The following is a 24,508-nucleotide window of genomic DNA, read 5'->3' as shown; positions in this document are numbered from 1 at the left end:
CAGCTGGAGAGGTTAAAAAGACTGGGACTATTCAGTTTTGAAAATAGACTATTAAGGGGGGATGTGATAGAGGTCTATAAAATTATGAATGATATGGAGAAAGTGAATAAGGAAGTATTATTTACCTCTTCATATAACACAAGAAGCAGGGGTCACCCAATGAAATGAATAGGCGGCAGGTTTAAAACAAACAAAAGGAAGTTCTTCTTCACACAACGCATAGTCAACCTGTGGAACTTGTTGCCAGGAGATGTTGTGAAGGCCAAAATAATAACATGGTTCAAAAAGAGCTAGATAAGTTCAAGGAGGATAGACAGATCAATGGCTATTAGCCAAGATGGTCATGGATGCAAAACTGTGTTCTGGGTGTCCCTAGCCTCTGACTGCCAGAAGTTCGGAGAGGATTACAGGCAGTTGATCACTCAATAATTGCCTGTTCTGTTCATTCCCTCTGAAGCACCTCGTATTGGCCACTGTTGGAAGACTGGTTAGTGGGCCAGATGGATGATTGGTCTGACCCAGTTAAGCCATTCTTATGAATAGATAATATAAATTAACGCATTTTGAGGAATATAATTAGCCCTTTTATGCTGACTGTTACTTGTTTTACCAATCTCCTCCCTGGTCTCCCTTTCTTTTAGGCATGGTTAATTGCTAGTGATTCATTTCTGCAATAACTGATTTTTGAGACATTTGCTGGTAGTTTTAATTTTAAAAAATAGCAGCTTTAATGTCTGATCAATTCCGGTGAGAAATCCATTCAGAGCATTTGCTCTCAAGTTACTAACTACAGAGTTTCTAGCAGTCATAATGCAGGTGTTATCATGGTGATCTTCTAATTTAAGTCACTGCAGAACACTTGGCTGTGCATTTTTCATACATTCATTGTTTTGTCACTTGTGTGATTTATCAAACCAGTAAAAGCACTTGAATTAAAATAAATTTTATGTAAAAAGCAGTCTTTGTTATTAGATCTCTGAGTAAGATGTTTTGGCTTGGATGCAACAGAAAGATGGAGGGTAACTGCAGAATTTGCCATCTTTTCTTGGAAGGGGAAGGCAATGCAAATCTCAAATCCCACCTCCTTTTCCTCAATTTGTTCGTAATTCAGCACTACTCACCATTAGCACTTCCTAGCAGTGCACTGATGTGCAAAATTCTTCAATCTGAAATGCATGTCTAAGTGATATGCATGACTTCTCATGGCTTTTACTAAGCTAAAAAAATTAAGTTTGTGAATATTTACATTTTATTTATTTAGATTTAGAACACAAAGGCGCACCTGTCTCACGCTTTAGGCCCTCTTAATGTAATATTAAAATTCAGTTAAATTAATGGGGTGCGACTGAAAATTGGCACATTAGCAACATGATACACGAGGATGCAAACAAACATTGGTGTGCTGGTTCACAACATCCCAAATTAAATTATGCTTGCTTTTAGATGTGATTGCTTGTCATATCTCCCGTAATTGTTAAAAATGTCCATGGCAGAAAATGATGGAAAAAACTGAAAAAGAAAGGAATGGAAAGAGCAGTAACGTTTACTTCTCTATCAAGTTGTGATGCAAACAGGATAATGTTTCAGGATAGCCATCTGGTGAGCCCATCAGAGCACTAGAATCTGTAGCCCTGTTCCATTGTCTGTCTTAAAATTTGAACTTTGAATCCCTGTTGCATCTGTGCTGGGCTTTTATGTGGCTCCACCTTCTGAATTGTTGAGTCTGTGCTTCCCAATGTTTTTAATGCTTTCCAAATTTTGGAGCATGCTGGATCAGTCACACCTCACTGGTATCTGGAACACTTCAAACTCCCTTTGAGTTCTAGAGGGTCATTCTGAAGCAGAGGTGCTATATACAAATACAGCACAGATGCATGTTGGTTCTCAGAACTATCTTTTAAAGATAGGGAAGGGGCAGCTTCAGGGGGAAAGAGCAAAAAACGTAGGAAGATCTGGTGGATACCCCCTCCCTGTAACAACCACCTCACACTTGCTGATCCCCAAGCTTCTGAAATCTTCTTATACCCTGCAGTAACTCATGTTCCAGCCAGACACTCCTCCATTTCATTAACCTTTCTCATTCCTGGGACAAATGCATCTACCTAGCCTCCAACCCCAATTGCCAAGATCTTCAAGATCCACTGTAGCAGATTTTCTAAAATCTTTACACCTGTGCATGTGTAAACCTTTTCATTTCTGGAACCCTCTGCATTGCGTCAAGAATCCAGTGCCTCACGTGCTTATCAAATGAGTGGTGTTAAGCTATATCTTTTTAGGGTATCTTAAGTCTCCGAGTGTTTGGATTTTCTACAAGGAATGTATGTATCTGATCTCAACTACATCCTTGATATAAAATGTAATCTTAAGTACCCTATGTACTCGTTCATAAGCCGAATTGTTTTAGTAAAAAAAGGGAAGCACCAGAGAAGGGGGTCAGCTTATGAACGGTTATAGAGAGGGAGAAGGGGGTCAGCTTATGAACGGTTATAGAGAGGGAGAAGGGGGTCAGCTTATGAACGGTTATAGAGAGGGAGAGGTGGGACACAGCCCCTCCCCCCAACAGAGGGAGCAAGGAGAGGCAGCACAGCCAGCAGAGCCAGAAGGGAAGAGGCGGGGCCAGAGTCTCTCCACTTCTGGCCACGCTGCTCTCCCCCCGATCTCCGAAGCAGCTGCGGGGCTGGCAGGCTGCAGCCGTGCCACTCGGCTCCGCACCCTAAGAGCAGGCTGTGGCCACACCGCCCAGCCCGCTGGAGCATGCTGCGGCCGTGCCGCCTGGTCCAGCCCGCTGCAATATGCTGCGGCTGCGCCACCCGGTCTGGCCCGCCGGAGCAGGCTGCGGCCACGCTGCCCAGCCTGCCGGAGCAGCTCCAGCCAGGCCAGAGACATCCTCCCTTGGCCTTCCCCAGATAAGGTGGGAAGGGATGGGATGGGGAGAGTGTGGAGGGTGGTCACAGGGGTTACTCCCAGGCTAGGGGTGGTGTCATGTGGAGGGTGGTCACAGGGGTTACTCCCCTGACACCCAGCTTCTCGCTCACCCCCCCCCCCCCAAATTTCCCCACTAGTTGCTGTCCCGGCCCGTCAGGGTAAGCAGCTGGTGCGCCTGGACACTTTGTTTACTTAGGTTTACCTCCGTGCCTGTGGATGCTCGAGGTAAACAAACCATCTCGGCCCACCAGCGGCTTATCCTGATGGCTCGGGAGCCAAAGTTTGCTGACCCCTGAATTATAGGGTCGGCTTATGAATGGGTTATAAAAATTTTCCATTTTTACTTATCCATCTTGGGGGGGTTGGCTTATAAACGAACCGGCTTATGATCGAGTATATACGGCACTTATTTTTATTATTAGAGGTAACACCACCTATTATTAAGGTTGTATGACACTTCCTCTTATAAGACCCTGTTTTCAGTTGCTTATACTTTGAAAAACTTTTATCCATTTGGACTAAAGTTTTCCATGCGAAGTGTCTGGGTCAGCTTGAACTTTTTTGGAAAATTTCAGATAAAATGGTTAAGGAATTTCCAAGAATGAGGCTAGGGGAAAATGCATTGCTGTGCCCATATTAATAAATAAATCTTGACCTTTTGGACACGTCTGGTGCCCCCATGCTTTGAGGTAGTGACTTAATTTGGCAAGGGGATGTCAAAGAGATGACTACTTCTGTCCCTTGAAAATTTATGCAAATTTGGACTAGTTTACGAACCTATGAAAAATTGCAATTCACACAGTCTCAGCAGAGACGTCTTTGATTTTTAGCAGTTAAGTCTCTGAAGATTCTGTACTCACTAAGCCTACATGAGCCTCTCACTATTCCTAGTGCTGCCCAACCTCGCATATGCTATCCCTACAGAGCAACTGAGCACTCTTCATCCCCTCACAGCTCCTACATGTAATTGGCATTCACATGTGCCATCCTCATACAGCGACTGCGCATGCTCCAGCCAAGGGCTATGGGGACAAGAATACTTACCCTATAATTAATGCTCCCAGTTTCTCTGGGCCAGGGTGGGGACGGGCACCAGAACTGAAAGCAGAGAATCTGTATTTCCTGTACTCTCAGTGATCCCATGCTGGCACATAAGCATCATGTCTGAGGAGGAAATGGCATGATTCAACTGCAAAGGGGACAAAAGGGAGGGTGAGGGAGAGAGAAGGGTAAGACAAGGAGTCTGGGACTGGAGTTCGGGGAGAGAAACTGTGACCGGAAGTTGGTGGGGAGGCTGGAGTGGAGGAGTGAGGAGTAGTCTGGGATTGCTTGGGCAGCAAAGCTGGGACTAATAGCTGGGGGTGAAGAATGGGACTGGTTTGGCAAGGACTATGGGTCTGGAAGCCAGGTGGTGGGAGGCTGGATCTGCCTGCTTGGGGACGAAGACTGGGACTGGAAGCTAGGAGGAGACTTGGACTGCGAGCAAGTGTCATGGACATAGGTTGGAAATATTTTTTTTAATTTTTTTTTAAATGAAGAAAAAATCACTGTTGCTTCAAGTTTTATCTGCTTTGGTAAATATGCACATAAGCTTGGAACTTTTGAAGTACACTGTCCTTCGAAACTGCATGCATGCTGCCCATATGCTAGTGTCCCACTACCTCAGGGCATATGAAGGGGCATAACTCCAACCACCACTCTCTTCTTCTTGACCATCATTAGCAACAATCTAGAAATGATGTCCATTGCTTCACTGTTAGTCCTCTTAAAAAAAAAAAAAATTAATTAATGGAGATATCCCATCTCCTAGAACTGGAAGGGACCTTGAAAGGTCATCGAGTCCAGCCCCCTGCCTTCATAGACTCATAGACTTTAAGGTCAGAAGGGACCAATATGGTCATCTAGTCTGACCTCCCGCATGATGCAGGCCACAAAAGCTGACCCACCCACTTTCCCTGGAAGTCTTTAAATTAAGTCGCAGAGAATCCTCCAGCCTGCGACCCCTGCCCTATGCTGCGGAGGAAGGCGAAAAACCTCCAGGGCCTCTGCCAATCTACCCTGGAGGAAAATTCCTTCCCGACCCCAAATATGGCGATCAGTAGAACCCCGAGCATACAGGCAAGATTCTACAGCCGGACCCTCATTTTACCAGCGATGGCACGTTAATGCCTAATTGACTAAAATCACGTTATCCCATCAAACCATTCCCTCCATAAACTTATCTAGCCTAATCTTGAAGCCAGAGAGGTCTTTCGCCCCCACCGTTTCCCTCGGAAGGCTGTTCCAAAATTTCACCCCTCTGATGGTTAGAAACCTTCGTCTAATTTCAAGCCTAAACTTCCCCATGGCCAGTTTATATCCATTTGTTCTCGTGTCCACATTAGTACTGAGCTGAAATAATTCCTCTCCCTCCTTGGTATTTATCCCTTTGATATATTTAAAGAGAGCAATCATATCCCCCCTCAGCCTTCTTTTGGTTAGGCTAAACAAACCGAGCTCCTCAAGTCTCCTTTCATAGGAAAGGTTTTCCATTCCTCGGATCATCCTAGTGGCCCTTCTCTGTACCCGTTCCAGTTTGAGTTCATCCTTTTTAAACATAGGAGACCAGAACTGCACACAGTACTCCAAATGAGGTCTCACCAGCGCCTTGTATAACGGAAGCAGCACCTCCTTGTCCCTACTAGAAATACCTTGCCTAATGCATCCCAAGATCGCATTAGCTTTTTTCACAGCCACGTCACATTGCCGACTCATAGTCATCCTGCGATCAACCAGGACTCCGAGGTCCAAGTACTGATTTTGCCCCAGATCCCTAAGTGGCCCCCTCAAGGATTGAACTCACAACCCTGGGTTTAGCAGGCCAATGCTCAAACCACTGAGCTATCCCTCCCCTTGGGAAAGCTTTGCTTTTTCAGTAAAATAGTTAATTGTTGTTAAAAACAGTGTTAGAGTTTTCCTCTGTTGGGTGTTTCAATGGAGCCTAAAGAAAATTTAGTTTCCTCAGCACTGATGTGGGTGCTCCTGTGTAGTGGCAGAAACTAAGACAGTAGGCTTCAAACAGTGCCCCTCATGTGAGAGTTTAACATCCTGTCATGGAGAACCACACAGGATGTCTCTTTGGTTTAAGAGACAGGCACCTTTCAGATTGGTGCTCAATTCATAAATCCATTTCTACTCAGCTTTGTTACACCCAGGAGAGCTTACTCAGACTAAGCTTCTTAGAGGAGGCCATGTGAGTATCTGTCTTAGGAGCAGAAATGCCAGCGGAATCCAGTCTGAGATCCTGGTCGCACTCAGCTGAGTCTGGATCTGGAAGTGTGTTCTGATCCTAAAGACACTCTGGCACACTTTGATTTGTGCCCCCAGTGCTGAAGATGAGGCATCTTCACAGTTCTGAGCTTCTGGGAATGGGATTGTGAGGTTGACAGGATATGTGAACATGAAGGTATTGACTCCTCTTCCAGCTGCTGCCTCAGGTTCTGTGTTGAATCTTTGAGGCAGGCCTACAGAGTCTTCAGAAAACTGATGTCACTTGGTAGCTGGGCCCTTTAAAGGGAGCTGGACTCAACCCCACCTGTGACACAATTTGCTTGCCTCTCCAGGTGGAGAAAATGGGTAATGCCAGGTGATAGGCTTTTTGGGGAAGTAGTAAGGAAAGGCCTATGGAAGAGTTCGCCCCCCACCCCAAAAAAAAGGGTGGCCAGACAGGCCTCTCCAGAGGATGAAGGGAAACTGGACACAGGAGGGCTGGAACAAGATCCTCCAGATCTAAGTCACCCAAATGCCCCTCTCTAGAGGAGTGGGCTCACCCAGTTTCCCACATGACTGAGGCACTCAAACTTACCGTAATGGAGAGTAAGAGACCCATGATATTCCTCCTCCAGAGATGGCTCCCTTCTAGTTCACCTTTCTATCCTAAAGATAGTCAAGATAGATTGTGCTGATCTACATGCTTCTACAACAATCCCAAGGTCATTCAGGAAGCTGTACAAGCTGGAATTCTCCTTCTATAAGATCTGTGACTTTCAACTGAAAATGGGCCAAACCATTTCTTCTCACAGCTTGCCCTCAAATCCGGTGTCTCCCTTAAGAATCCATTTGAAAGGAAAGTGAAGAACTCTGTCAGATACACCTAGAAACTAGGTTGCCCAGATTTATAGCACAATTGACATCTTTACATTGGTTCTAACCCAAGAAATGGGCCAGTAGATTTATTTATTTATTTATTTATTAAGAATTCTAATATGCTTTTCTGCTTGAAGTTTCTCTCTCCTCTCCTTTGACTGCACATGCATTAGGCAGCTGGTTTGGTCTTGAACCTAAAATCAGTACTTCAAGGCAAGAGAGGCTCATATTGCGTAGGATTGAAGCTTATGTTTCTCTAGTTTGGCTCTTCAGATGATAGGAAAGCCCAAGTTTATTTAAACTAAAATGAATATTTACATATAATATGCATGTTTCATTTACTTGCATGAAAGATACCTTCTATTGCCGTATCAATCTCATTTTGACTTTTTTCTCTTACCTCCTTAATCCCCCCCACTCCACCTCCCTTTCTTTTTTTTTTTTTTTTTTTTTTTTTTTTTAGCCCTTCTAGGGTCTCCAGCTGGTGGAATCCAGAATTCTATTGGCTCTGTTGGAACAGGCCAACAGACTACTCCTTCATTAAGTAATCCTAATCCGATTGACCCCAGCTCCATGCAGCGAGCCTATGCTGCTCTTGGACTGCCATATGGCAACCAGCCACAGACACAGTTGCAGCCACAGGTACAAGGCCAACAACCAGCACAGCCTCAAGCTCACCAGCAAATGAGGACCATAAATCCATTAGGTAGGTGAAGAAAATAGCAGTAGAAATGTGTTCTGCAATAAACTTAATTGCAGCCTAATCCAGAAAATGAGGAAAGTTCAGGCATACTGATATGATTGCATATAGATAATGACTTTTTTGTTTAGATTGAGTAATGAAACAAAGTTTTATCTTTAAGCATACTTTCATTCAATCTGTTAGAAAAGTAGGAGGTTCAGTTATGCCAGATATAGCTAATGATAGCTATCTTCAGAAAAGTATGATTAGCAGTTAAACATATCACCGATTTTGTTATTGCTCATAGTGCTGTTTGTATTTAGGCATAATTCCTTATGGATTTTATCTTGTTTAATAAAGCATGTAAATCACTCATATTAAGATTGTTCCGCTTCAGCAGATACTGGATAAACTGAGTCAATATGATGGATAAATTGTCAGCACTCTTATGTTCTCTCTTGTGGTTATGTAAGCTCATCTCAGATCTCATGACTTTAGAATTTTAACTGTCAGTTTTTATAATGAAAACAGGTGTGCCAAAAATTATAGTATTTCTAATTTCCGTCGATGAGTAGTTTATTTCAGGAAACGCCACAAGAATTAGATGTTCATGGACACGTGTTTACCCGATATAACAAAAAAAAAAAATGTTTATTTCTCATTTCTTAACCAAGATCAAAATGCCATTTATGTGACATTTATTATCAAAACTCTGAAGTAAACCTAAGCAACCTTCTATACCAGTTTTGTTTCATTTTTTCCCAAAGGAGCTAACCAGATGAACCTTTCTGCAGGAGGGATAACAGACCAGCAAGCTAGTCTAATCTCAGAAACTGCTCTTCCAACATCCCTGGGGACAACGAAGTAATGCACACGTTTTATATTCTTGCTAAGTTAAAGATTTGTTTGCATGGAGTGTAAGTTTTTAAATGAAGAATATGCATTGTGTAATATGCTTTTATCGCCATTGTATCTTCTGTTGTAACAATGAATGCTGCTCTTTGGCCACACGCTCTCCCACCCCCATTGCCATTTCAAACCTGCACACCTCCCAACACAATTTTTCTTCAAACTTTTGACTTGAAAATGCATTTCCAAAAGTAGAATATTTTATTCTTTTGTGTACTTGTTCCGTATACTTAACAGCCGTGATTCTGTATCTCATAGATTGCCTGTCCTTTCATCTTTGTTCCAATATCTCTCAACACCTAAGCAGTTTTAAAAGAGTTAAATTAATGAGCATCTTGACAATGGCAAGTAGCATCAATGAAACCTCTGGAGTGGTAGCAGTTTCCTTTTCTGCCCTCAAATTCCATGCTTTCATTGCTTTTTATATTGCAGTTCGATGGCTTCACAGTTTCATTTTAAAATCTTTGTAACTGTAGCTGTCAGTGAAGAAAATTGTTTTAAAAATAATCCCATTTCATATATGAAATGGGCAGTTTTGTTCCACACTATAACATTCCCTTGTTTGTCTTCCTTTTCAGTCCACTAATGAATGATGGCACAAATTCTGGCAATGTTGGAAACCTCAGCTCGTTGCCAACAGCTGCACCTCCTTCCAGTACGGGGGTAAGGAAAGCATGGCATGAACATGTCACTCAAGACCTACGCAATCACTTAGTCCATAAACTGTAAGTATTTACCATGATGGGAGACTTTTTCCTAAATATTTACATTCCTTGATTAGTGACTTGCTGTATGGAAGTGTCTGAGTTGGGAAATTGTGGGAACCACATGAGTGGATTTTGATGTTACCAATTGAAATATCACTAATTAATGAAGTTTGATGTATCCATCAAACCAATGGCTCAAGAGATTGGTAATGGGATTATTATAGCAACTGAAAAGTGAGCACCTGATAGTTGAAGGCCTACATGATTTTGTGGTCTTGGTTCAGTTCTTGTTGGGGAAATGTATACACCATAAAAACCACCATCACAGTTTGCACTGATGGGTGCCCTGCAGGAAATCTCAGCAGATGGCCCTTAGAGATTGAGTTACCTTCTTAACCCTATTATCTCTCCAGCTCAGGTTTTAGGTTCTGAGGACAGTGCTAGCAAACATCCATTGCCTCTGCCCTTGCTGTATCTGTTTTGTAAATAAAGGACTTCATTCACTTGCATTGACAGTCTAAACGTATTTCACCATTACTAAATTCACTTAAATAATTGTGGAGGAGTGGTTGGATTAAATAGTGTTAATGTATGTTATGTGTATACAAAGTTTAACGATTGTAAAGAATTCTAAATGTACATTTAAAGAGATGGATTTTATGTTTTTTTCCCTGTAGCGTCCAAGCCATCTTTCCCACTCCTGACCCAGCAGCACTGAAGGATCGCCGCATGGAGAATTTGGTGGCTTATGCCAGGAAAGTGGAAGGGGATATGTATGAATCTGCTAACAGTAGGGTATGTTACCTCATTGCAGGCATTCACTACACTTTAGTGAATTGTTCATATTTTAAATCTGACATGTACAATGAAACCTGCTAAAAACCTTTCTTTTCATTTCACTACACGGCAGAAAATCTCCCAATGCTTTCAGTGTATATTACCTTGTTTTATAGCAGAAAACCTAACAAACTCAAGTGCTTAGGTGGTTTTTGCAGTCCCAATTATCATACCCCATTCATCCACCAAACCAGGTCACTATTGGGAGGATCTTCCTATCTGCAGAGAGGAAGCAGGGTTTCTGAACCTATGGGTGGAGACCCAAAATTAAGTTGCCAGACTGTTTCAAGGGGTCACGTGACAGCTCCTGTGGCTCCTATCCCACAGGGCTGGCTGTACTCGCTTCCCTGTGCCAGGCTTTGCAACCTCTGGGGTCCCAGCACCACTCAGGTTTGGCCCAGCCATCGTGATGATGGGGGTCCAGGTAGGCCAAATTTGAATGAGTGGCACTGCAACCCCATGAGCCAGGTGACAACTCCACTCACATAAGTTTGGTCCAGTCGGGGGCAGAGCCAAACCCGAGCGGCGCTGCAACCCCGGAGGTTGCAACACCCGAAGCGGAGAGCCAAGCCCAGCCAGCTCCACAGCATAGGAGCAGCAGGAGCCGCCACTTTATGGGGTGAGTTCTGGGCAGGACTCAACCCCCCCAGAGGGCAGGATCTGACTGAAACCACCCCAGGGCATGGTCATAACCAGGGTGAGGTGAGTGGGACAGCAAAGACCCGGGGTGACTTAGGCCAGCCCCATACGGCAGGGCTTGGGGAGGAAGTGCTACCTCCACCCCCTGACTCATCTCAGTGAGCCACCGAGCCTCTCTGGGTTGTACGGGGTGCAACCACCACCATGTTCCCCCTCTGGTAGGGGGCACAGCTATGCTTACTTGCACCAGGCGTTAAAATGTCCAGTTACCAGTTCTGCCCCAGGGCCTCCATTCCCAGACTATTTACTAGGTTGTGACAGGCCATAAACATTTACAAATGGGTTCTGAACCCAAAAAGATTGAGAACCAGTGCTCTAAATAAATGTAAGTGCATAGGAACTTCCTGTATATCTCAAAGTAGTGCTAAAATGTTCCAGTATTCTCTTTCAAGAATTGTGGAAATGGATCTTTGCTCTTTGGATGTCTTCCTCTAGCAAACTAGTTCAGAAGCTTCCACAAGCCATGTGTGCTGGGACCACTCCCCTTACTTTAATTTTTGGGGGTTGGCCCAACTGCACTTCAGTTTCTTGGGACTGCTTGAAAGTGCATTGGGCTTGGAGTGCACAGCCCAGCATCCTTGCTGGTTCCCTGGCTGGCTTTGTCCTTCCTTTTCCCTTTCATTTTGACCTCTTATTTGTAAATAGTAATTTTAAAGAACACTTTTAAATTTTCTCTGTCCATGCCATTGAAGACATGGTTCTGCTGGATCCTAGCCCTGTTAGGCTGCTTACCCTTCCCCTGTTTGCAGCCTTGTTAGGATTTCTGAGGGAGCATTGACTCAACCACCATCATGGCTGAGGTGGCTAAGAAAACTAGCTTTAATCTGTGTGCTTCATAAGATGCTGTGATATCAGTTACCAATACTTATCTGTGGTGCCTGGAAGAAGCTCATAACAAGGACTGGTGCTCAGTCTTCCTCACTTTCTCTGAACCTATAAAAATCTGGATAGTTGCCTCAAACTACTAGAGGTGGGGGAACTCAGAGTCTGGTCGACTGAGGTACTGAGCATCTGTTTTCAATGTTGGGCATGGGGTGAAAGCCACTTATTCAGGCCTGCCAAAGCAGTATAAATGTGTCCAGCAATGGCAACCATCAATGAGAAATCTTACCAGACTGGGGTCCCTAAGCCGATGCCTAAGGAGAAAGATGCTAAGCAGCTGGTTCTCCTGGGACATGACCCACGTTGTTGCTGCTGCTGCTGCTGTTCCTCATCCACACTCCAGATGAGGATTGCCAGCTTCCAGGCAGTAATAGCAAAGTATGGGCTCCCTATCTGGGATGAAAAAATGCACTTCTTGGATCAGCTCCCTGAAGTGTAGAAGTGTCAGGATAAGTGACCTGCAGCTAGCCTGGTTACCTGTTACCAGCCAGTTTAGGTGCCACTGGGTCCCACTTGAGCTACCTGATTGGCCAAACAGCCCAGTTGGCCAAAGGCATCAACAGACGTGCTTTTAAGACCACCAGCAGCAGAAGGGCACTGGCTGCTCAAAGCATTTGCCCACAGCTTCAATAGCTCTTGTGCCTGCTTGTTCCCAGCCTTGCCTCGCTCCAGGTACACTCTACTCAGACATCTGATGGGCTCTGACCCTTGGTTCTGGTGCCTGGCCTGTGACTTTGGGCTCCAATTCCTGACTACTGAGTCATGTTCTAACCACTAGGCATGGCTGCCCACATCCTAGTCACTGACAAGATGCAATGCAAGTCTTGTGGCAGATGGTGTCCAAACACACACTGGACATCCAGCTAATGCTTCTGCCAGATCAGTCCAATGGCAGGGTTCTGGTGCTCTTCTTAGTTAAATAGCCACTGGTCAGACACAAATGGAAGACTTTCCATTTGAGAATCCTGATGTCTTTTAGTATAGAGACAGAAGATGAAGGATTCCCAGGCAAAGCTCAGATCTCTTGGTCTCTACACTCTGTCAATAAGACAGAAATCCACTCATCTCTTCCCAACCTTTGGGCCAGATGTTGACTCAGAGGCACTTTTTTTTCAGGTGGTGGTCCAAGCATTCTTACGAGAGGTCCCATTGGGGAATTCATCTGCTGCATTTAATTCCAGTAAAAAAAAAAAAAAATTAAAAGGGACTCTGTATAGTCCTTCTTGTGGATTTTTACCTTTCTCCTCTGAGGACCATCAATTCCACTCTATGACAACAGAAGTAGAATAATGTGATGGGTCCTAAGAACAGATCATGCCATCCTATTCCACTCTGGCATTACACCCCCATCTTCTCTGCCACACATTCTTTTTCAGGAATTATCATGAAAGTGCTATGGGAACCATAGAGTTGGTCCCTCACCCATATGGGGGAAACGGGCTCTATACCAGTTATTTTCTGATACCCAAAAGAGCAAAATGATTCTACCTCCCATAATGGATCTGAGGTAAAATATTACAAAAGCTGAAGTTCCATGTGTTGACATTAGTCTCTATTGTACCTTTAAGTCCATAGGATTGGTTTGCGGTTCTCTACTTGAAGGATGCCCACTTCCCCTTCTCTGTCCATCCAGCTCCTGGGAAGAATCTACAGATTTAGAGGGAAGGAGGATTTGGGGAACCACTACCACTACCCACAGCAGTATTGTTTGGGTTACTTTGATTTCTGTAGAAAAGCCACAAATCTCTGCCTATGGTGGCTGTTTTCTTCAGACATTTAAGACTACCCTTATTTAGATGCTTGGCTTATGAAAAAAGTTTTTGCCTATTCAGAAAGTCCTCCAGTCCCTGTGACTTCTCAGACTATAAGATTTACTTTCAACCCACAAGAGACAGAGTTAATTGGAACCCCGAGAGAATCCTTGAAGATTTTCTCTCCAGAGGACAGATTCCATACCATGAGTATTATCTGAGATCACAGTGTTGGCGAAGCATATAATTCTTCCTTGTGGCAGTTGGGCGCATGGCTTTTTGCATCTACGTGATATTTTATGTCAGTCTGTGTCTGAGATCTGTGCAGGGCTATCTGCAAAAAATATCATCCCTATCCTGACATATGGATAGCTCAAGAGGAGTCAAGACTTGCTGCTGTGGTGGACCATGGATGAATATCTGTGTCAGGGAGTTTCCTTGTCACCTCCTTTGCAAACTGATGCAACCCCCCTCCTCCCCCCTCCCCAGTACACTCTGTACCCAAACTGTGTCTTGAAGACCCCTAACCCCCTTTGGGGGGTGTTATACCTCATGCAGCCACACATCTCCCTCAGCCATATAGAATTGGGAAAGGAGAAGCAGCCAGGGCAGAGCCAGCCTGAGACTCAAGATGGCAGGCATAAGTTCAGAAGCAGTTTAAACATACTTTTTGATATTGATGTGATCACACTATGCATTTTACAATGACTGAGCATTCTTTTCACTCTGTTGGCTGACTTGACGGCTCAAGTTCCTTCCTTCAGTCATTTCCTTTCATCCTCCCTTCACGTACCTTTCGTGCTCTTTCCCCTCCCCCTTTTCTTGTTTCTCTTTCTAGCTAATCCCCTTCTGCCTTCCTTTCTCACATGCTCTTTCATATTTTTATATATATATATATATATATATATAAATAAACAAATAAAATAAGCAAAAACGCACCCAAAATTTTAAAATATACAAAATAAATAGGGCTGTCAAGTGATTAAAAAAATTAATCTGATTAATCGTGGGATAAAAAAATTTATCATGCTATTAATCAATAATAGAATACCATTTATTTAAATATTTTTGATGTTTTCTACATTTTCAAATATATTGATTTCAATTACAACACAGAATACAAAGTGTACAGTGCTCACTTTATTTGTATTACAAATGTTTGCACTGTAAAAAACGAAAGAAATAGTATTTTTCAATTCACCTAATACAAGTACTGTAGTGCAATATCTTTATCGTGAAAGTTGAACTTACAAATGTAGAATTATGTATGAAAAAACCCTGCATTCAAAAATAAAACCGTATAAAACTTTAGAGCCTACAAGTCCACTCAGTCCTACTTCTTGTTCAGCCAATTGCTAAGACAAACAAGTTTGTTTACATTTATGGGAGATAATGCTGCCCACTTGTTAATTACAATGTCACCTGAAAGTGAGAACAGACATTTGCCTGGCACTGTTGTAGCCGGCATCGCAAGGTATCTACATGTCAGATGCGTTAGATTCATATGTCCCCTGATGCTTCAACCACCATTCCAGAGGATATGCATCCATGCTGATGACGGGTTCTGCTCAATATAGACCCAAAGCAGTGCGGACCGACGCATGTTCATTTTCATCATCTGAGTCAGATGCCACCAGCAGAAGGTTGATTTTCTTTTTTGGTGCTTTGGGTTCTGTAGTTTCTGCATCAGAGTGTTGCTCTTTTAAGACTTAAGAAAACATGCTCCACACCTCATCCCTCTCAGATTTTGGAAGGCACTTCAGATTCTTAAATCTTAGGTCGAATGCTATAGCTATCTTTAGAAATTTCACATTGGTATCTTCTTTGCATTTTGTCAAATTTGCAGTGAAAGTGTTCTTAAAACAAACGTGCTGGGTCATCATCCGAGACTGCTATAACATGAAATATATGGCAGAATGTGGGTAAAACAGAGCAGGAGACATACAATTCTCCACCAAGGAGTTCAGTCACAAATTTAATTAACGCGTTATTTTTTTTAACAATCATCATCAGCATGGAAGCATGTCCTCTGGAACGATGGCCGAAGCACGAAGAGGCATATGAATCTTTAGCGTATCTGGCACGTAAATAACTTGCGACGCCAGCTACAACAGTGCCATGCAAACGCCTGTTCTCACTTTCAGGTGACATTGTAATTAAGAAGTGGGCAGCATTATCTCCCGTAAATGTAAGCAAACTTGTTTCTCTTAGCGATTAGCTGAACAAGAAGTAGGACTGAGTGGACTTGTAGGCTCTAAAGTTTTACATTGTTTTGTTTTTGAGTGCAGTCATGTAACAAAAAAATACATTTATAAGTTGCACTTTCGTGATAAAGAGATTGCACTACAGTACTTGTATGAGGTGAATAAAAATACTGTTTCTTTTATCATTTTTACAGTGCAAATATTTGTAATCAAAAATAATATAAAGTGAGCACTGTACACTTTGTATTCTGTGTTGTAATTGAAATATATTTTAAAATGTAGAAAAACATCAAAAATATTTAAATAATTTCAATTTGTATTCTGTTTAACAGTGCGATTAATCGCGATCAATTTTTTTAACCGCGATTAATTTTTTTGAGTTCTTCACACAAGTTAATTGCAATTTAATCCACAGCCCTAAAAATAAATCATGAAACTAATGTGGATATCTGCAAACCAATACTCCGTTCACTCTGCTTGTGTGTTATATCCCTTTCTCTCACCCTTTTTGTCTTCTCTATTTAGAACATAAGCTCTTTCATGTAAGAGTGATCTTACTCTGTACTGTGACTAGAACAGGGGGGCCCCAGTCACTGCTTCTTGAATACTAATAATATCGGTAGTAATATTCAGACATCTTTTGAATGGGCTGGCATGTCCATCTTGATAATGACACTCGTCAAGGCTTGTGGGCTCCATAGGGCATGATGATACACATCAGATGAGTCTAAGAATTATTTATCTAGCCTATGAGGCTTTCTCCCTGTCACCAGTTCCAAATTATTTATTCATTAATTGTGTTGTGTTAATGTAAAAAAAATACGTCAGAAAGATGGTCTTTTCCCCGAAAAGCTTACTCTTTAATTAAACCTGCCCATGCCACAATGCTGTATTACACTAACCAGCATGGAGGATGTATGGCTCATCAGCCTTGACAAGAAGCTGTCTTGATTTTGAAGTGGAGTATTCACCACCAAATTCTACTGTGGCAGTCTGCCAGGAGAGGACAATGAGTTAGCAGACTTTGAGCTGAATGTACACTCGGCAGCCCTAATAGGCTCTCAAGGATTCATTCCTGCATTCTCTTTTGTGTAAAAGGGCATACCCCAGTTAGATAGTTTTATTATCAATGAAAATGCCACATGTCTGGTTCTGTCCCAGGGTGGGCAGGATCCATCATCTCTGAATGACACTTTTCTCCTGGATTGGAGTCCAGAATATTTTTGTGAATTCTCTCCATTCTCAGTAATTTTGAAGGCTATCTGGAAAGTCAGGACAGGGCCAACATGCTGTTAAATGGCCCCAGCTTGGGCACTGGCAATTTCATTTCCCCAGTGTCCTGGAACTGATGTCAGAACCGGAAAACTTGCTTCACAGTTTACCAGACTTCTTATCTGTGAATCAGGGCAGAATTTTGCACCTGGATTAGAAATCTTTCAGTCTCATCACTTAGCTTCTGGGTTGCTGGGGCACAGAAGTATAGAAGATTCTGTTGGAAGTGAGGAATCTTTGATCAGGGAAACCTACTTGATGAAGTGGAAGAGATTCTCTAAGGCATCACAGAGGGGCATAGACTCAAGACAGTCATCCACGCCTTTAATTTTGGATAATCTCCATCAAACAGTCATATTGCCATTTCAGTTGGTACAAGATGGGCCTTTGAATAACACCGCAATTTATGGCAAAAATGAAATCTCTGCTTTAGTTGAATCATGAGAGCCCTTCTGTCTTTTTGCCTGGGGGTTCTTCTCTGTTCCCTAAAAAGGTGCAGGGCGTTAGTTTTGTTTTCACAGAACACAGGCAGTTCTGCAAGTTAGATTCAATCATTCTTAATACTAAGCGGAAAAAAAGGAAATGGAACCTCTGAAGTGCAGTATTTCATACTAGGTGAGAGCAATCATATCCTAAGCATACAAAAAATCCAAAAATCTCCAGGAACCATGAGCACTATGTTCACAGATGCATGACAGCTACATAGACTGCAAGGAACATAGAATCATCTAATGTTACAAGCAGGGTAGCAACATGTTCATTTGTTGACCCATTCGACATCCTTAACAAAGTGGATGTTTCCTCATCAGCAGATGCAGTGTTTGGTTGCCTGATCCTCTAGGCTGCTGTTTCTCACTAATTCTTTAAATTCTCTCCCTTCCCATGTCTCTCTTATTCTTCCCAGTAGGGACTCTGGATTGGTAGATTAGTTGTGTATATGAAAAAGGCATTTTTATTCTTTTCTTGTAACTTGACCTTTTCATAACAGACTAAGCTACCAGTTTAGAACATCTGTGAGCAGCTCCTATCATTAGTGACTCTGGATTGGTGGATAGGTGTGTTATGAAAATACCAACTTTTAAATAAGGATAAAAAATGTCCCACTGGAGAGTAAATTGTATCTTCATATTGCTTTCTCTGCCAGAAAGTGGCAGGCATCCTACAACAGTCCCTTTCATAAAAACCTATACATGATTATTTACAAGGGCCTATTCTTTGGAAGACAGACAAGATGGACAGTCAGTCTGTAAAGTAAACTTCCCTTGTGTTTTTTTCCAAAAGCTTCACTGTTACTCTCCACTTAAGAATTACAAGGAGTCTCATCTCCATATAATAGTTGTGACAAGAAATGTAATTCTTGTTCAAATAGGCAGCTCTTTATCTGCAAGAGAATGTAAATGACACACTATTCAGGTGAATTAGTTTTACCTCGTATTTTTGTAATTTTTTTTGTAATAATACTGAATATTATCTTTCTCCTTTATAGGATGAATACTATCATTTATTAGCAGAGAAAATCTATAAGATACAAAAGGAACTAGAAGAGAAACGGAGGTCTCGTTTACATAAACAAGGGATCTTGGGTAACCAGCCAGCCTTACAGACCCCAGGGGCTCAGCCACCTGGTATCCCACAGGTGGCTGCTGCCATGGGCCAGGCACAGCCCGTGAGACCTCCCAGTAAGTACTTGCATATGGATTAGATGAGATGGGGCAGGGGAGATGGAAGAAGAGAGTGGGAGAGTTTTTTACATTTCGTTTATTGAATTTAAATATTTCTGCTGTGCAGTGTCAAGGTTGGCTGAAGTGTCATTGTGCTTTTATACTATTTCTGAATTAAAAAGAAAACAGAGAATTTTTTTCTTTGACCATTCTTTTGATTCTGTTACAGATGGGCCTATGTCCATGCCAAATGTGCCTATGAGTCGTATGCAGGTCTCTCAAGGTATTTAACTTTTTTCCTCCAGTACATTGCTTTGTTGATTCAAAACATAGCTTTTCTAGGTTGCTTTTCTTCTGTGTTTTCCTTCCCTATTGTTTATAACTTTAGGGGGAAGGATATGTGTGTGTGAGAGACTCTCTCCCCCTTCCTTCTTTTATTATTCGTATTCACCATAACAAAGTGTAATGCTTTCTGGAGTGACTCAGGACCATGAGTGTCAACCTCAGGGTACACTGTCAAGAAGCAGGATGAAAACCCCAAACTGGTTGTATATTCAATATTTAGATTTCACCAGACCAGTAATAATTGTGAACTCCTAACACACTGTAACAGTCTTACCATGGAGTCATTGATAGTCTCTTTAGGCATTCCATTTTATCTTGTCAACCAGGCAAGCTTGGCTTTTTGATAGATGGTCACTTTACACCAAAAATCACAACAATATTCAGATTATTCGCAGTCCCAAAGGACCGGTCACTTATCCCAAGTCAGTTGTATTCAAATCTCAAACCAAAGACAGAGCTTGTAGCTAGCCAGTCCTGTAACAAACAAAAAAATTTATTAACTAAGAAGACAAATGAATTATTTATAAGCCTAAAGCAGATAAACATACACACAAATGAGGTATAATCTTAAATTCAAAAAGTAACAGAAGCTTCGTTAATAAGCAAGCTATTATGTCCTTTAGGGCTAACCCAAGCCTAGCAGCTTGGGGATCTCTTGCTTATATTTAGGAATCTTTGCCCCTCAGAGTCCAGACAGCAAAAAGATACTAGGGTCTCCTTAACAGGTATCTTTATTCCCTTCCACCGGCATTCAAGCTGTGATGGGACACAGGCTTGTGGGGGAAGCAATCAACAGTTTTTTTTGTCCACAATGGCTCATCTAATGTGTGTAGACCTTCCTTTGTTGGGGAGAAGATAACACCTCTTGTGGTAAACTAGGATTTCACACGTGGTAATGCTTCTCCCCTGACTCTGGGGAATTTACAGTCTTAGCAAACACTTTTACAGTAACAAAGCAAATATATAAACATTAACTTGTAACATGGGATACAGATATAAGTAGGATTAATACATGCAGCACCCTACAATCATTCCACAGTCTAAACACAAACACATTATTAAATTCTAATACCTATTTTAATAATACTAACACACAGCTAAGCCAGACTGGTTTCCAACTGTGCATTTGTCAGTGTTCAGTGAGTCTTAGGAGCCTTGGCATGAGATGGCATCTGGTCTGCCAGCATCACACACTTTACCAGGCTTTATCACAGTGGTATCTCAAGGGCTAACAAGACGTGTCCAATAGTTTCTCCACAACAGGGATAATGTCTGCATAGGGTTAGAGAGTAATTTAGCACCTGTGAGAAAGGAAGGGAATCAACAGTACCTTCATTTACCCTATCTATCAGTGTGAAATGTGCTAAACCATTTTCGTTTTCAGTGCTTCTTTGTCAGATAATCCTGTTAGCCCAGAAAATACTTGTAAACTGGGAATTTTCACATTAATTGGTTAATCTCATGCACATTCTAGAGGAATGCAGTAGCCTTGCTTCAGCTGCTTTTTCCTGAAAAGTACTGAAAGTTGAGATGTTTCATCTTCCTAAGTAGTAGTCCAGGTTTTATCTGCTTCATGAATTAATGTTTATTACGGAATCTAGTAAACTGAAACCTGTATCACAACCTTTGGAGCTATGATGTGGTGCTCTCTGTTTAATGACACGTCTAGCATTTTATTTATTTTGGGTAGGAAAAGAAAAGTTCTTTTGAACAGGCACATATATATCTGTAAATATTATTTAGCCTATGATAAATTTATGCCTGTTACCAATGCATGGTTTGTGGGATGTGTTTTTGAGGAGGAGGATGGTGGGGAGAGGGAACCTTTTGTTTTGGTAGTTGCTGGTTGAGGTATTGTTTTGGTTTATACTTTGACTTAGGGAATGTGCTTGCCTTCAATGTGTCCTTTATATGGCTTACTTTGAGAATTACTTACAGTGAAACCTGAATAAGAGAACCTTTTTATGCAACTCCTGTCTTATGTACCCCTCCCCTGCAAATTTTCCTAAAAGTATTGAGTATAGTACTACTTCGTTTTTAAAGAGCATCACCTCCATTTGTTTGCCCCTTGAGTGGTTGTTTAAGACAAGTTTCAATGTTGGTTTTCCCTAAACATTTCTCCCTGTCCAACATGTCTTTGTTAGTGACCATTTTGCAGTAAGGAACAATATTGACTTTTTAATGTGAAGAATGGTTATTGCTCTTCTGACAGCCTGAGGCAGAATTGTAATCAATTGCATATAATTACACACCTCACTTGCTCTCTGACAGTGTGTGTGGGCAATGCTTTTTACCATAACTGATTTGAATTATGATACTGTAGGCTGGTGACTGTACTAAATGTAAGTGCTTGATGACTTCTTCCTAATGAGCTGTTTTGGGGGTGCATTTTGCAGGAATGAATCAGTTTAACCCCATGTCCCTAGGGAATGTACAGATGCCACAGGCACCCATGGGACCCCGTGCAGCTTCTCCAATGAACCATCCTGTACAAATGAACAACATGAGCTCTGTTCCAGCGGTTTGTATTTGCTTTCCTCAAGTTCTTATTATAGTTTAATTCCACTTAAGGATTTCCTTAGTTTTTATAACACAGATGCTCTGAGAAAAGCCATATTCATACTAGTGTAGAAAACTCATGTGTCTGCTAGTCATAGAATCATAGAATGTCAGAATTGGAAGGGACCTCAGGAGGTCATCTAGTCCAACCCCCTGCTCAAAGCAGGACCAATCCCCAGACAGATTTTTGCCCCAGATCCCTAAATGGCCCCCTCAAGGATTGAACTCACAACCCTGGGTTTAGCAGGCCAATGCTCAAACCACTGAGCTATCCTTCCCCCCTCCCAGTTCATTTGAATTTCATGCTAATTAGCTTCAGGGAAATTTATCTTTCATCTTTGCTATCATACAGTTTTATTTGTTTGTTTTCAACGTTTAAATTTGACATATAGAACATAAATACTTAAGGTGGGAGGAGGACATCAGAGGTATAACAGTAACTAGTGTTTTCTGGGAGAAAGAAGCTTGGTGCTTCCAAGTACTATAGCCATCCAGTGTATAAATCCCTGGTACCATTTAAAACCTTGATTTCATTTTTTTCAGAAAATTAAAATATATTTTAAGAGTTCCAGCATATTACTTTTCAGTGTTAGCCCAAAGAACAGAATTATAGAATTTAGCGTTCTGAATATAGCTTTAGTATTTTCTCCACTTTGAGTAGCTCGTTAAATGTTGTGAGGCAATGCTGACATCATACATGTGTACAAAACTCCTTGATTTATGAGGTCAGTATTTTTTCTCAGACCTTATGGCCAATTATCTAGTTTGTTTTTCCTTTATCGCTACCCAATTCATTTCTTTCTACACAATTAATTTATTTAATAACTGATATTTTTGTTTTTAAATATTAGATGGCAATGTCTCCTTCCCGAATGCCTCAGCCACAAAACATGATGGGAGCACATTCCAGTACTATGATGGGTCAGGCTCCTACCCAAAACCAGTTCCTCCCTCAGAATCAGTTCCCATCATCAAGTGGGGCTCTGAATGTGAACAATGTAAGCATGGGTCAATCGACAACCCAGACAGGAGTTTCACAGGTAGAATTCATTTTCTGAAGTATGGATTATCATAGTCTAATTTAATGGGTGGCCACGCTCAGCCCCCAACAACAGAAGTTAATTTATGGTGTATGATTGTGCTATTTTCAGTGTTCACCCCATTGTATCTGAGTCATCCATATGCTCCTATTTTTTTCTTTGTATGCAGACTTTAGTAGCTATTATTTTAAATTATAGACTGCAAAAAAGTATGTAATCAAAGCAGCCCTCTTAGAATTATTTTTTAAACTAGTTACATCTGAATGGGAAACTGTTGTCTATCACCAGTTGTCTTCCATGTTACTACAGAAGTTCAGTCAAATTATTTGTAGCTGAACACTTCTGCATGTGGCTTTTTAAAAAATAAAAACATCCGCCGTCCTGGAGAAAGTCTTGAATCCATGATGGATAGAAAAACAGTATCCCTCAAAAAAATATTTATAAGGCAATATAAAAGCATTTTAACAATTTGACATTTTACTACCTATAATTCATTCATATTTCTTTATATTGTTTTATTTAGATTTATACAAATACTTAAAAATACTTGTATGAAGATTTTAAATAGAAATCAGATGAAGGCATATTAGCACGGTCTACTCTCCCTGATTCTCCCTCAACCCATTCTAGTTTCTGATGCAGCGTTTAGTAAAATATATAATCTTAAAACGTATGCACATGCACCATGTCATTTATATTGTACTATTTCAATTTTATAATGTTGCTTGACTTTGAAATGTGGATCCACAATCTTTTTGAATATCCAAAATAGTCAAGTCAGGGTAAAAACAGTTACATTTTCAGGTGTATTGTGTATAGTAAACACAAGGGACACAATTCTGAGATGCCCTCCTGATCAATGTAGCTCAGTAGGTGCAGCCTAGGTTGTGGGGAGCTTTAAGCCACTTTGTGTCCTCTGAATCCTTGCCTCTACCCAGCCCATGGCACAACGTAGCTCTTGAATGGCTGCCTATGGGGAGTGCTATCTGTGTTCCATCTCCTTTATGCTAGTAGAACAATATAAAAGGAGCAAAAGCTATTGAAAATTATTGGTGATTTTATGTGTTCAGAACCTGTGCATTTGAGATAGCAACCCTGTGTTTATTGTAAATAAATAAAATATTAAAAATGTATGGTGATCTAAACTGCTACTCTTGTAAGGCATTTAATGCTCTTATAATGTCCAAGTAAATATGACTCAATTTTGGAGGCGCATTTTTGGAGTACATTAAGAACTCTCTTTTTATAGCAGGGGCAGGTTCCCAGTGCTGCTATTCCGAACTCCATGAATATGCTAGGACCACAGAATGGTCAGCTATCATGTCCACCTGCGACCCAGCCACCTCTACATCAGACTGCACCTCCTGTATCCAATGCAGCTGGCAAGCCACCTATCCAACACCAAACCCCACCTGGAATGACTCCTCCTCAGCCAGCAGCACCTACTCAGCCATCCACACCAGTCTCATCTTCAGGACAGACTCCTACACCAACACCTGGCTCTGTTCCAAATGCGACACAGACACAGAGTACACCTACAGGACAAACTGCAGCACAGGCTCAAGTTACACCACAACCTCAGACTCCAGTACAACCCCAGGCTGTGCCAACCCCACAACCATCTCAGCAACAACCAACATCTGTGCAGGCACAACCTCCTGGCACTCCAGTAAGTATCAGCTAGTTTATTTGGTCCAAATGCAACTGAAACCTAAACATTCAACAGTGAACTTTCCCCTGTATAGTACTGTGCCATAGAATTACAGATTGCAGAATCCTTATGCATAGAAACAGTAGCTTCTGTTTTATCGTGGAAGATATATTTTAGAATAGGTATTTATTTATATATTTTGATCCATATGCAAACAAAATGCATTCATCCAAATGTTCTCAGCAGCCATGTTAGTTGT

At 41.7% G+C, this 24,508-nt stretch overlaps 1 protein-coding gene across 4 annotated transcripts in view; it reads left to right on the top strand.

Moving 5' to 3' along the window:
• The window catches only part of CREBBP (CREB binding protein), a 166,084-nt gene that overhangs the window by 76,824 nt on the left and 64,752 nt on the right, over positions 1 to 24,508 (top strand). Inside the window, exons 5-13 of one of the 4 annotated variants that reach the window (XM_065412176.1) lie at positions 7,514 to 7,756; positions 8,500 to 8,596; positions 9,220 to 9,366; positions 10,026 to 10,143; positions 18,480 to 18,672; positions 18,884 to 18,937; positions 21,396 to 21,520; positions 22,410 to 22,598; positions 23,851 to 24,267. In XM_065412176.1, the coding sequence (XP_065268248.1) occupies positions 7,514 to 7,756; positions 8,500 to 8,596; positions 9,220 to 9,366; positions 10,026 to 10,143; positions 18,480 to 18,672; positions 18,884 to 18,937; positions 21,396 to 21,520; positions 22,410 to 22,598; positions 23,851 to 24,267 (1,583 nt within the window). Of the gene's footprint in view, positions 1 to 7,513; positions 7,757 to 8,356; positions 8,597 to 9,219; positions 9,367 to 10,025; positions 10,144 to 18,479; positions 18,673 to 18,883; positions 18,938 to 21,395; positions 21,521 to 22,409; positions 22,599 to 23,847; positions 24,268 to 24,508 lie in introns of those variants that run through there. The other 3 variants (XM_065412174.1, XM_065412175.1, XM_065412177.1) reach the window with 3 other exon arrangements.

The sequence above is a fragment of the Emys orbicularis genome, chromosome 10 (genome assembly GCF_028017835.1).
Source record: "Emys orbicularis isolate rEmyOrb1 chromosome 10, rEmyOrb1.hap1, whole genome shotgun sequence".
Taxonomy (NCBI): domain Eukaryota; kingdom Metazoa; phylum Chordata; order Testudines; family Emydidae; genus Emys; species Emys orbicularis.
The sequence above is the reverse complement of the archived record's forward strand: the minus strand, read 5'-3'. Positions and strand labels throughout refer to the sequence as shown.